At 44.3% G+C, this 14,651-nt stretch overlaps 1 protein-coding gene across 3 annotated transcripts in view; it reads right to left on the bottom strand.

Annotated features, from left to right (window-relative positions):
* The window catches only part of STOX1 (storkhead box 1), a 65,852-nt gene extending 51,705 nt beyond the window's left edge, over positions 1-14,147 (bottom strand). For all 3 annotated transcript variants that reach the window (XM_061163007.1, XM_061163009.1, XM_061163008.1), the window contains exon 1: positions 13,838-14,147. In XM_061163007.1, coding sequence (XP_061018990.1) covers positions 13,838-14,147 — 310 coding nt within the window. The remainder of the gene's footprint in view (positions 1-13,837) is intronic.
* Between the last annotated feature and the right edge of the window lie 504 nt (positions 14,148-14,651).

Raw genomic sequence — 14,651 nt, 5'->3', positions numbered from 1 at the left:
AGCATCACTATGAACAAAGCTAGTAGAGGTGATGGAATTCCAGTTGAGCTATTTCAAATCCTAAAAGATGATGCTGTGAAAGTGCTGCACTCAATATGCCAGCAAATTTGGAAAACTGAGCAGTGGTCACAGGACTGGAAAAGATCAGTTTTCATTCCAATCCCTAAGAAAGGCAATGCCAAAGAATGCTCAAACTACTGCACAATTGCACTCATCTCACACGCTAGCAAAGTAATGCTCAAAATTCTCCAAGCCAGGCTTCAACAGTACATGAACCGAGAACTTCCAAAAGTTCAATCTGGATTTTAAAAACGCAGAGGAACCAGAGATCACATTGCCAACATCCATTGGATCATCGAAAAAGCAAGAGAGTTTCGGAAAAACATTTATTTCTGCTTTATTGACTATGCCAAAGCCTTTGACCGTGTGGATCATAATAAACTGTGGAAAATTCTTAAAGAGAGGGGAATACCAGATCACGTGACCTGCCTCCTGAGAAACCTATATGCAGGTCAAGAAGCAACAGTTAGAACTGAACATAGAACAACAGACTGGTTCGAAATCAGGAAAGGAGTACGACAAGGCTGTATGCATTCACCCTGCTTATTTAACTTCTATGCAGAATACATCAAGAGACACACTGGGCTGGATGAATCACGAGCTGGAATCAAGACTGCTGGGAGAAATATCAATAATCTCAGACATGCAGATGATACCACCCATATGGCAGAAAGCAAAGAGGAACTAAAGAGCCTCTTGAAAGTGAAAGAGGAGAGTGAAAAAGCTGACTTAAAACTCAACATTCAATAAACAAAGATCAGAGCATCAGGCCCTATCACTTCATGGCAAATAAATGGGGAAACAATGGAAAGAGTGACAGACTTTATTTTCCTGTGCTCCAAAATCACTGCCGATGGTGACTGCAGCCATGAAAGTAAAAGATGCTTGCTCCTTGGAAGAAAAGCTGTGACCAACTTAGACAGCAGATTAAAAAGCAGGGACATTATTTTGCTGACAAAGGTCTATCTAGTCAAAGTTATGGTTTTTCCAGTAGTCATGTATGGATGTGAGAGTTGGACCATAAAGAAAGCTGAGCACCGAAGAATTGATGCTTTTGAACTGTGGTATTGGAGAAGACTCTTAAGAGTACCTTGGATGGTAAGGTGATCAAGACAGTCAATCCTAAAGGAAATCAGTCCTGAATATTCATTGGAAGGACTGATGCTGAAGCTCCAATACTTTGGCCACCTGATGCCAGGTGTTGAAGAGTTGATTCATTGGAAAAGACTCTGATGCTGGGAAAGATTGAAGGAAGGAGGAGAAGGGGACCACAAAGGATGAGATGGATAAATGGCATCACCAAATGGATGGACATGAGTTTGAGCAGGGTCTGGGAGTTAGTGATGGACAGGGAAGTCTGGCATGCTGCAGTCCATGGGGTTGCAAAGAGTCAGACACGACTGAGCAACTGAACTGAGCTTGGTTCTGCCTACCAGAACAAGACCTAGTTTTCCCCACAGCCAGTCCCTCCCATCAGGAAGCCTGCATAAGCCTCTTGTCTTCATCCATCATAGGGCAAACAGAAACAAGAACTACAGTCCCACAGACTCCAGAATGAAAACCACAATCACAGAAAGTTAACCAAAATGATCAATGGATCACAGCTTTGTCAGTGAAAGGGCTTGCATGACTCAGTGAAGCGATGACAAAACATGGTCCACTAGAGAAGGGAATGGGAAACCACTCTAGTATTCTTGCCTCAAGAAGCCCATGAGCAAAAAAAAAAAAAAAAGCCCATGAGCAGTGTTAAAAGGCAAAAATATATGACACTGCAAGATGAGCCCCCCAGATCAGTGAGTGTCCAACATGCTTACTGGGGAAGCACGGAGAAATAGCTCCAGAAAGAGAGCTGCGCCAAAGCGCAAACGACGCCCAGTTTTGGATGTGCCTGGTGGTGAAAATAAAGTTCAGTGCTGTAAAGAACAATACTACATAAGAACCTGGAAAGTTAGGTCCATGAATCAAGGTAAATTGGAAGTGGTCAAGCAGGAGATGGCAAGAAGGAACATCGACATTTTAGGAATCAGTGAACTAAAATGGACGGGAACAGGCAAATTTAATTCAGATGGCCACTATGTCTAATTCTGTAGGCAAGAATCACTTAGAAGAAATGGAGTAGCCCTCATAGCCAACAAGAGAGCCTGAAATGCAGTATTTGTGTATAATCCCAAAAACAACAAAATGATCTCAGTTCATTTCCAAGGCAAACCATTCAATATCACAGTAATCCAAGTCTATGACAAACCACTAATGCTGAAGAAGCTGAAGTTGAATGGTCCTGTGAAGACCTACAAGACCTTCTAGAACTAACACACACAAAAGATGTTCTTTTCATCACAGGGGATTGGAATGCAAAAGTAGGAAGTCAAGAGATACCTTGATTAACAGGTAAGTTTGGCCTTTGAGTACAAAATGAAGCAGGGAAAAGGCTAACAGAGTTTTTCCAAGAGAACACACCGGTCATAGCAAACACCCTCTTCCAATAACACAGGAGACAACTCTACACATGAACATCACCAGATAGTCAAAACTGAAATCAGAATGATTATATTCTTTGCAGCCAAAGATGGTGATGCTGTATACAGTGAACAAAAACAAGAATTGGAGGTGACTATGGCTCAGATCATCAGTTCCTTATTGCAAAATTCAGGCTTAAATTGAAGAAAGCACGGAAAACCACTAGACCATGTAGGTATGACCTAAATCTAATTCCTTAGGATTATACGGGGTGGAGGTGGCAAATAGATTCAAGGGAGATTAGATCTGGTAGACTGCCTGAAGAACTATAAAAGGAGGTTTGTAACATTGTATTGGAAGTGGTGACCAAAATCATCCCAAAGAAAAGGAAATGCAAGAAGGCAAAGTGGTTGTCTGAGGAGAACTTACAAATAACTGAGAAGAGAAAAGAAGCGAAAGTCAGAGGAGAAAGGAAAAGAAACACCCAACTGAATGCAGAGTTTCAGAGAATAGTAAGGAATGATAAGAAAGCCTTCTTATGTGAATAATGCAAAGAAGTAGAGGAAAACAATAGGATGGGAAAGACTAGAGAGCTCTTCAAGAAAACTGGAGATATCAAGGAAATATTTCATTCAAGGATGGGCACAATAAAAGGGGGAAATGGCAAGGACCTAATAGAACCAGAAGACATTAGAAGAGGTGGCAAAAATACACAGAAGAGCTACAGAAAACATGTCTTGTTGACCTGGATAATCACAACAGTGTGGTTACTCACCTAGAGCTAGATATCCTGGAGTCTGAAGTGAAGTGAGCCTTAGGAAGCATTTCTACAAACAAAACTAGTGAAAGTGATGGCATTCCAGCTGAGCTATTTAAAGTCCTAAAAGATGATACTGTGAAGGTGCTGTACTCAATATGCCAGCAAATTTGGAAAACAGCAGTGGCCACAGGCCTGGAAAAGGTCAGTTTTCACTCTAATCCCAAAGAAGAGCAATGTCAAAGAATGTTCAAACTATCATACAATTGAGCTCATTTCACATGCTAGCAAGGTAATGTTCAAAATCCTTCAAGCTAGGCTTCAGGAGTACATGAACTGAGAGCTTTCAGATATACATGCTGGCATTAGAAAGGGCAGAAGAACCAGAGATTATATTTCCAACATTCATTGGATCATACAGAAAGCAAGGGATTTCCAGAAAAACATCTACTTCTGTTTCATTGACTATGCTAAAGCCTTTGTGCAGATCACAACAAACTATGGAAAATTCTTAAAGTGACAGGAATACTAGACCACGTTACCTACCTCCTTAGAAACTTGTATGTGGGTCAAGAAGCAACAGTTAGAACCAGACATGGAACAATGGACTGGTTCAAAATTGGGAAAGGAGTACGTCAAGGCTGTACATTGTCAGCCTTCTTATTTAACTTCTTTGCAGAGTACATCAAGAGAAATGCTGGGCTGGATGAAGCACAAGCTGGAATCAAGACTGCCGGGAGAAATACCAACAATCTCATATATGCAGATTATACCACTCTAATGGCATAAAGGGAAGAGGAACTAAAGAGTCTCTTGATGAGAGTGAAAGAGAGTGAAAAAGCTGGCTTAAATCTAACATTCAAAAAACTAAGATCATGGCATCCATTCCCATCACTTCATGTCAAATAGATGGGGAAACAGTGAGAGACTTTATTTTCTTGGGCTCCAAAATCACTGCAGACAGTGATTGCAGCCATGAAATTAAGACATCTGCTCCTTGGAAGAAAAGTTATGACAAACTTAGACAGCATATTAAAAGAGCAGAGGCATTTCTTTGCCCACAAAGGTCCATCTAGTCAAAGCTATGGTTTTTCTAGTAGTCATGTATGAATGTGAGAGTTGAACCACAAAGAAGGGTGAGCACCAAAGAACTGATGCTTTCAAATTGTGATGCCAGAGAAGACTCTTATGCATCCCTTGGACAGCTAGGATATCAAACCAGTCAATCCTAAAGGAAATCAACCCTGGGTTGGAAGTCCTTCCAATCAGAAGGACTGATTCTGAAGCTGAAGCTCCAAAACTTTGGCCACCTGATACAAAGAGCCAACTCATTGGAAAAGACCCTGATGCTGGGAAAGATTAAGGGCAAGAGAAGGGGGCAACAGAGGATGAAATGGTTGGATAGCATCACTGACTCAATGGACATGAGTTTGAGCAAACTCTGGGAGATCATGAAGGACAGAGAAGCCTGGCGTGTTGCTGTCCATGGGGTTGCAAAAGAGTCGGACACAACGTGGTGACTGAAAAACAACAAAGAGCACCCATCTCAGGCACCCCAGGGGGAACAGCACGCAAAGACAGCCTATGTGAGAGTCCAGTGTGTTCAGAACACAGTACCCAGGTCTGGCTGAAGGGAAGTGATGGTTAGTCTTATATGTCAGCTGGCTAGACTATAGACACTGTTATTCAACCAAATGCTAATCTAGGCTTCACTTTGAAACTATAGATGTGATTAAAGTCAATAAAACTTAAATAAGAGAGATGATCCTTGACAATTTAGGCTTCTCTCAGTCGAAAAGGCTTACATGCAGAACTGAGGCTCCTCAAAAGAAGAAACTCCACTTATGCAGAACAGCCTGGGCGTGTGCCTGAGAGTTCCAGCCTGCCTTTCATGATGGCCAGACCGATGGATTTTAGACTTGCCTTGCCAGCCCTCACAACCATGCAAAGTCAATTCCTTGTAATAAATCTCTTAATATATATTCCACAGTGGTTCTGTTTCTCTGACTGATCCCTGACTGATAAAGAAAGGCAGGCACCTCTCAGAAGATGGGGAGATGGGGTGGAGGGGGAGTTCAGGCTAGACTTGGATTAGAGAGCCTTGCAGCACATGTTAAAGGCTCTGGACTTTTCCTGAAAAGAAAAGGAGAAAAGCAGAAGGGACTCTAGCAGATAAAGAGCAGATTCATATCTGTAGTTTAGATGCTGAGAGTCTGCCCACCTGGAGGATGGGGAATGAATTGGAGTGTCCAGGGCCAGCCAGGAGACAGCACCACAAAAAAGGAGGAAACTCGAGCCATAATGCAGGTAGGAGATGGTGGATCTTGGTTGGATAAAGTCGTAGCAGTGGAAATGGTGAGAAAGGGGTGGGTTTGAGAGACACTAAGGAGTAAGCCTCATGGCACTTGGTGACATACTGGCTGGGGATGAGACAGAAGGAAGAGGAATCCAAGTTGATTTTCAGTTTAACGGCGCTTTTCATCCCACTGGACCTCAACATACATGGTGGCAACCAGAGGTGCCGCCTCTCATCCACCAGTTGCCAAATCAAAACATGAAGCCAAGGACACTCATTAACTACCCAGATGCAACATTCAGATCATCCAGCTTGATAATAGCAATATGTCTACAAGACACCCTGTAGTGAGCCCTTTGGCTCTTTCAAACTAAACCCTTCAGCTGCCCCTGCCCAGAATAAGGGAAAAGGCAACATCTGTTAGAACAAAGCCAGAAAAACATGGCTGGAAAGATCCCGGGTAGAAAGGAGGGAGCTGAGAGCAGGGTCAGAGCAGCTGTTTCTGCCATTTCCCAAACCTTGGAATGAACCAAAGGCCTGGCAGATCTGATGGGGAGAGTGAGCGAAAGGGCACTGGCTGGTGAAAATTACCAGAGTCTTTACAGGAACTCTGGAAGAACTGGTGATGAATAGAGAGGAAGGTAAGAAACTCAAGAAACCCAAACAATACCAGCCACATCAGAGGCTTGATTCATTCCATTTCCTGTCTGCAAAACGGGCAGAGTTATTTCAGGTTAAACAGAAGAAAAAGGATAATCAAGCTATAAAAGACTGGATACCAAGGTCTGTTTGGGAGAAAGAAGAGATGAAACAGAGCCATTTGTTTTGATGACTGGCTAAATAATCTGTCTGCAACACAGCAGACCCTGTTTCGATCCCTGGGTTGGAAAGATCCCCTGAAGAAGCGAATACTCCAGTATTCTGATCTGGTGAATTCCATGGATAGAGCCTGGCAGTCCACAGGTCCCAAAGAGGTGGACACAACTGAGCGACGAACACTAAATGATCTTGTCATAACCATTAATTTCTCTGTGGTCATGATGTTCTAAAAGAGAAAAAGGCAGGACTTAAAAACACCCATTAATGAGGTTTCATTTCTAATAATGATGGACAAGATACTATTAGATCAACCCTCTTGCAAAAAACCACCATAAACTTTGGACAAAATATAAAAACTTTAACCTGTAAGTACTGAAAAGCAACCAAAATCAGTAGAAACTGGAAGGGCAGTCCCCTCAGAAGGAAATGGCATTACATAAGTCTCTCATTTTTTATGGCCCTTCACCTAAAGGCAAGCTACATTAGGAGCCAGGCCAGGAGACTGAAATTATGGTAGAAACACAAAAGCCAATCTTACTGGATTAAAGAATCTAAGGCCACTTTGGAGCAGCTACAACAGCAAGAAAGTGATGCTGAAAAGGAATGAGCCATGGAGGTGGAACCCCAAATTCTAAATATAAACTCATGACTGAACTATGAACTATGCATGCAGAGGGCACAAGCAGCCTACCTTAAGAGATTTCAACCTGCCACTTACTGCAGGGGAGACAGTTCAGAGATTTGAGCACAGCCAAATTAATTGCTTGATAAACAAACAAACAAACAAACAAACTCTACTGAGGAAAATAATAATCCAGAGTCTCTACAACATATGACTCATGATGTCAGAGATACAATCTACGTCTAGACAATACAAACAAAATGAGCCATTCCAAAGAAAAGGCAACCAATGAGACTGATCCTGAGATGACTGAGATGGCAGAATTACGAGGAATTTTTTTTTTTGGTGGCCCATATGCAGATACAAGGATTTTTAAAGAAGCTTGTATAGCTATTCTGAAAGATTTTTAAAAAAGAAAGAAAACATACTTGTAATGAACAGGTTAGAAATCTCATCAGAGAAACAAATTATTTAAGAAAAATAATAATCAGTGGGGAATTCCCTGGTGGTCCAGTGGTTAGAGACCTGGCTCTCTCACTGCCAAGGACATATGTTCACTCCCTGGTCTGGGGATCTGAGATTCCACAAGTTTCACAATGCAACCAAAAACTAAATAATCAAATAATAAAACAATTTCCCATCCATTATTTTAAAAAAATAACCAAATGGGATCTACCCAAAAATAAAAATACGTCTACACACAAACTTGCATAGAAATGTTGATAGCATTCTTCACAGTGGCCAAAAAGTGGAACTAACTCAAATAGCCATCCACTGATGAGTAGATAAGCAAAATGTGGTACATCCATACAGTGGAATATTATTCAGCCATAAAAACGAAGTACATAAGATATAACATGAAGGAACCTTGAAAACATTATGCTAAGTAAAATGTACCAGACACAAAAGACCATATATTGTGTGGATTCCATTTACATGAAATGTCCAGAATAGGCAAATTCATAAAGGTAGAAGGTAGATTACTGGTTGGCAGAGGCTTGGGCAAAGGAAGAATGGGGAGAAATTGCTAGTGGGTACAGAGTTTCTTTGGAGGTGATGAAAATGTTCTAGAATTAGATAATGGAAATGATCATACAATTGTAAATATGCTAAAACCTACTGAATTGTACACCTTAAAATGGTTAACTGTATGTTACAGGAATTATATCTCAACTTCTTTTAAAGTAAGGTAAAACATTATGTGAAACTGGGTAAAGAATATGAAATTCTGTACTACCTCTGCTTTTCTGTAAATCTAAAATTTTTCCAAAATAAAAAAGTTTATTTTATTTTCATTTTTTAAAAAGTTTACTTTAAAGTAATTCTATTTACAATAGAATCCAAAATTGTTTTCAGGGACATAAATTAACAAAAGATATTTAGGACTTAAACACTTAGAAGTACAAATCACTGCCAAGACAAATTAAGACCACTCAGAGATATACCATGTTCATAAATTGTTAAGATGTCAATTCTCCCCAAATGAGGGTGACCAAGCATCCCAGTCTGCCTGGGATAGAGGGGGTTCCTAAGATGCAAGACTATCATTTCTAAAACCAGAGCAGTTTGAGGAAAGCCAGGATTAATTTCTCATCTAACTTCAAATTAATATATTGTTTCAATACAATCCCAATTAAAATTCCAGGTGTATTTTTTTTAAAAGACATTGACAAGCTGATTCTAAAATTTATGTGTAAGAACAAAGAACCTAGAGTAGTCAAAACAATTTTGAGGAAGAACAAAGTTGGAGGACTCACAACATCTGATTTCAAGTCTTACTATGAAGTACAATAAGTATAGTATTGGTGAAAGGACAGAATCTAGATGAATGGAAATAGCCCCTTACATATATACTCAATTGATTTTCCACAAAGTTGCAAACGGAATTCAATGAGAAAGGCTAGTCTTTTCAACAAATTGTCATGAACAACTGGACACCCATATGCAAAAAGAAAAAAATACCCTTCAAACTACACCTCATACCATTCACGTGCTGTGCTGTGCTTGGTCGCTCAATTGTGTCTGACTCTTTGTCACCCCGTGGACTGCAGCCCTCTAGGTTCCTCTGTCCACGGGGATTTTCCAGGCAAGGCTACTGGAAGGGGTTGCCATGGCCTCCTCCAGGGGATCTTCCCAACCCAGGGATCAAACCCAGGTCTCCTGCATCGCAGGCGGATTCTTTACCGACTGAGCCACTAGGGAACTCACATAAATAAAATGGCTTATAGACCTGAATGTAAAACCATAAAACTTCTAGTAGAAAACACTGCAGAAAATCTTTGGGGAATATAAAATGAGTGTAAAATGGTACAACCACTTTGGGAAAAGGTGCCATAAAACTAAACATAACCTACTTAAGGAGTCAGCAATTCCTCTCCTAAGTAAGGACCCAGAAGAAATAAAAGCATAAAAAAAGTGTACAGAAATATTCATAAAAGTTTTTCATATTAGCCATAAACTGGAAATGTCCCAGAAGTCCATCTAAGGATAAATGAATAAACCATAATATATTGACATTAGTAAAATGGATTTCTACTGAGCAATAAAAAGGAACAAATTAATAATGCAGCAGAGGTAAATCTCAGAAACATTGGGCTGAATGAAGAATTCTCACACAAAAGAGTATATAGTCTATGATTTCACTTATGTGAAGCACTTGAACAAGCAAACTTAATTTATGGTTTACACAGAAAAGTGTACTTCTGAGGGTGGGGGCAGAGCTGACTGGGAAGGGGCAGAGGGAACTTTCTAGGGTAATGGTAATTTTTCAAACTCTGTTGGAAATTTGGGTTACACTCATGTATATTATATGAAAAGTTCATGAAATGCTACATTTATGATTTGGGGATTTCACTAAGTGTTAATTTCATCTAAAAATTCCATTAGCTACTGAACCCAACAAGAGGCCCTACTGCCAGTTCATGACAGGACTCCAGAAACAAGGAAGAAGAGGAGCTGGATCATCCCCTCTCCTCACCATCTCTCCCAACCCCACCCCCCTGCCATCCCCAAAATCAGATAAAGTAAGTCAGAACATTTCTGATGTTTGCTCAACTCTTGTACCATCAGGGTCTACGTGTCCTCGAACTATTCCCCCAAATAAGATCCCAGAACAGAGTTTGAAATTTACACCTAGCATAAATTACTGGCTGGACTCTACTCAGAAGGAGCACTTGTCATTTTACCTTGATAAGTCTGTGCTCAGAGATGTGTCAAGGAGCAGGTAAGAGAGACAGGAGGAGAGGTGGGAAAATCCTCCCATCACCTCCCCTTCACCAACCTGACAGCCTGATCTTTAGTACCCTTCAAAGCACACACCAGGGTACTCATGTCCAGCTGAATCAGAGACTTGCAAGAATCAGGTCTTGCAGTGCCCACATCTGTCACTGTGGGATGCAGAAGACTGTGTGTGAACCAGCCAGCTTCCAGAACACAGGCTCCCACTCAGCTCTCCCCTCTTGAACTAAATATGAAGTACACAGGCTGACTTCATTCTCTCCTTGAACAACAACAAAAAAAAACTAGAACAGTACCTAGCATATGAATACATTAATGAAGCAAGTATTTTGAAAAAGTCACAGCTTAAAGGATCTTAGTTTCTGGGATTGAACCCTGGCCACAGCAGTGAAAGCCCAGAATCCTAACCACTGTGGATCACCAAGGAACTCCGCACAGGCATTCTTATTATCATTCTCATTCAATGAAAAAGATGAAAGGCCACACTGGGTGTGAAAGACTTGGGATACCTCAACTATAAATTTCGGAAAACAAACTGGTTTGGCCAAGTGGCCTCCCCTCCCTTACCCCAGGAGGCCATCATTAACCTTTCAACTCCCCAGTGGGTGCGGTCCTCGAGTAAGAACTGATTCATCCAAACAAACACAGGTGTCCCCCAACCTCCACCACCTGCAGTTTTGGGAAGCTTCCAGAGCTCAACCCATCAGTTGTTAAGGTCATTTGCTAATTTTTAAAAAAAAGAACAGAAAACACTTGAGGACTAGAGCACAAAAGAAGAGTTAGAGCCTGGTTACCCTGCTAAAGACCCTTCGGCCTCTTAGGGAAATACTGTCAGCCTGGAAACTATTTTTCTCACCAGAGTAAAGCTGGGGTAGAGAAAGGGAATAGGGAAAGAAGATGCACAAAACAAGGGAGAAACAAACTCCTACAGGCCTTAAATGCAAATCTGTCCCTGGGGTTCAGGCCACTCCTGTCTGCTTGGCCACAGCAGTCCTTCCTCAGATCTTACAAGGCCACCATGACCCCAGGTTTGGAAGCCTAGGAGAAGGACCCATGGAGCACAGTGGGTTTATAAAACTGAGGGCCATTCCTCCTTTCCTCCCTGCATTTTGTCTGGGCTGGTCAGCAACACTTCCTAAGCCCAAATGCTATTATATAGGAGTTGTTTAGTTGCTAACTCATGTCCAACTCTTTGTGACCTCATGGACAGTAGCCCGCCAGGCTCCTGTGTCCATGGGACTCCTTCTCCCATGGACCCAGGGATTAAACCCACGTCGCCTGCATTGGTAGGCAGATTCTTTACCGCTAAGCCACCAGGGAACCCCTTATATAGGAGTACATGAGCCTCAAAAAACAAAACAATGAAAAATCTATAGGAAAGAGACCAAACTGATCTGACCAAATTGATTCTTTTTGTCTTTCTAACATTTTGCTCTTTCCCACAAGGTACTGAGAATGGAGTGAAAACCTGCATTAGTTCTCAGCTGCTCTTCCTTGCCTTCCTGGAAGCTCATTTTAGCTTCTGGAAGCCAGACCTGCCAGACTTGTGAAAGCAAGTGGACTGAAATTTCCAGTGTCTTTGAGAGAAATCCACTCCCCCTCCTCTCACCACCTTCTGGGACTCTTGAGGTGGCCCAAGAGCTGCCCTGATGCCTCCTCTCCTGCAATCTGACCCAAGCACCTCCAAATTAGACTAGTAATTAGCGAATATATTTAAAACAAACCTCTCTCCCCATGTGTATCCACTGACCAGCATCAAATAAGATCTTCCCTGTTTTGTTCCTCAAAATATCCCAGTAGGTGGTTTTGTACAAATTATGTTCAAATTCTTATCAATATTCTGTTAAATAACCTCAAAACTATTCCTTCCAAGAGCCCCCCATCAGAGGAGATGACCCAGAGTAAAGACCACTGTGCTGCACTCTCCGTAGAATACAGTGTCCATCATATCCTGAACTGTGCAATGAGGCAGCACTGTCTAGTGGGTGGAGAATTAAGAGTACCTGGTGATATGTTCACTTTGTCCAATGCATCTTTCAGATGGCAGCAAACAGGGTCAATCCAGGAACCGGCATTCACCACTGCTGGCTACACCTCAGGTAGCAGCATCACAGCTGCCTCTGGCTTAGCACAAGCCCTCTCTATTTCACCCTCAGGTCCAGACCCCAACTCCATCCATTCCCTCTCTGCAATATGCTGTGTGCTCACCCTTTGAAAGGGGGATGGGGGAACCAGAGAATGCAGCCACTAATTCAAACCAGAAAAACCGAGGACACAGGACTGAAAAGAGCTTTTCATCCAGCCTGTCTGAAAGACCCCTTCCCCTTTGAGAATTTTGGCTTGGCTACTTGGTTCACCGCTATCAAAGCCAGAAACCTATTTTCTTCACTCATTCCTGCAAGTAAAAGGAGATGAAATGTGTGTATGTGGCTTTGCAAATGAGCTCTTTAGGGAAGAAAAGTGGGGGTGGGTAGAGGTACCACACAGAATTGGATGCATGGAGGTGAGAAGCCAAAGTTCAACCTCACTGGCCTAGGATGTAGAGACATCACCTCTGAGTAGATGATACCCAACATCAAGTACCTCATGCTATCCTGCTCCCTTACACCTGGGGACTAAAACAAATATATTTTATTTGCTGCTCCTTGTTCTCCTCCTCCTCAGAGGATGATTTATGGGCTGAGACAGAGAGGGGTTCTTTGGTAGGAGTCAAAATTGAGGGCTGGAACAACTGGTGACTCGTCAATAGCACACCATCAAATGGTACTCAAAGCCCCATATAAATGCAGACAGAACCAGGCTGTTTACAGGGAGCTGACACCCACATGAGTTTAGTGGGTAACAGAGACCACTCAGTGATGCGGTGGCTTATGTTCTTAATGAGAAGCTATTTTACACAAGCAAAAAGCTGCTGTCTCCTAACAAATGGACTCTGAAAAGACTGGAAAGGAGGAATTCTCCCTATCTAGCTAATGGGGTGGGATGTATCCAGAACGCCATTTGTCATTTCTTTTTCCCTAGTAGTTAACGACCCCAAACCCTCCACTAGGCTCTGTTCCAAGACCACCACACCACCCAGTAGAGCATGGCATGAAAACCACAGCCTGTTGTCCACTCCAAGCGTGTAATTTGAAACAAATCAAACAAAACATCAGCCAGTTCACAATCGGTAGATTCTGGCCAGCTCCTGGTGTACATTTCCTAAGCACCCCCACCCATGAAGCCCGGGCTGAGGCCCCGGTCTCCTGACCGCACAGCTCCGGCTCCCCGGGCCCTAAACCTCTCTCCCTAAAACATCACTTTTCCAGCCTGAAAGTTCCTTCGATCAGGAACCTGTGCACTTCACTGCCTCAAAGAGTTGAGGAATGGAGACACCCTAAAGTCGGCCCAGGGCAGCGCCCAGTCATGTCTTGTTGAAGGTGGAAGCTCTCGTGTCCCAGCAAGAAGGAACGTCTCAGGACAGTCCTTCCCCAGCCACTCTGTCTGCGCTCCCAAACCCGCACCCTCCACCGCCAGTTCCCGCCCCAAAGGCCCGGGCTCGGTCCCGCAGGTCGCGCCGGACGCTCTCCCCTCCGGGCCCCGCACTCACCCACCGCCAGGATGCGAAAGCCCCGCGGCGGGCGCAGGGCCCGGCGACACCAGGCGTCGCGCAGCACCTGCAGGCTGGCGGGCGGCGCGTGCACCAGCAGCACCCCGCGCCGCAGCCAGCCCTGGAAGGCCAGCCGCGAGGCGGCGCGCGCCAGCCGCGAGTTCCAGAAGCAGCGCGCGTTGGCTCTTCGGAAGGCGCGGAACACGGCGCGCCCGCCAGGCTCCTCCGCACCCTCCGCCTCCTCCTGCGCCTCCAGCCTGCACAGCACCAGCGCCAAGGAACCTGGCGCCAGTTGCACGGGCCGGGCCATGCTGCCTCGGCGGCCAGGGCCCGCAGCTTCGGTGCGCTGGTGCCCGCGGTCTGCGGGAGGGATCAGCTTACTGTGCGCGGCGCCGGCTGCCGGGGGAACCGGGCTCCAGGGGGCGGGGTCGGTTTGAGCGCCGGGCAGGGGGTGGGGCGGGACGTGCAGCCTGGGGACGGCCACTGCCCTCAGCCGAGAGGCGGCCAGTAGGGGTTTCCAAGTGCTGAACTCCCAGGTCATTTTCCACACCCCAGCCAGCCCAATCCCCCAACTCCGACCCCGGGGGACTCCCCCGCTTCCCTGCTTTCCGGCAAGCCGCAGCTCCTCTTCCCCCACGGGCCGTCGCTGGGACTTTACCCGACCGGTGGGCGGGGGGCGCCCGCAGCTCCCGAGGAACAAGCTGCCTCCAACTGCGGCGCGAACGTCAGGCCAGGGTTCTGCAGAGCCCGGAGGACCAGGATGGCCGCCTTGGCCCTGGCTTTAGGATCGCCCCCAAGAAGACGCCACGAGGGG

Source organism: Dama dama, chromosome 15 (genome assembly GCF_033118175.1).
Source record: "Dama dama isolate Ldn47 chromosome 15, ASM3311817v1, whole genome shotgun sequence".
NCBI lineage: Eukaryota > Metazoa > Chordata > Mammalia > Artiodactyla > Cervidae > Dama > Dama dama.
This window is presented reverse-complemented; position numbering and strand designations above follow the sequence as displayed.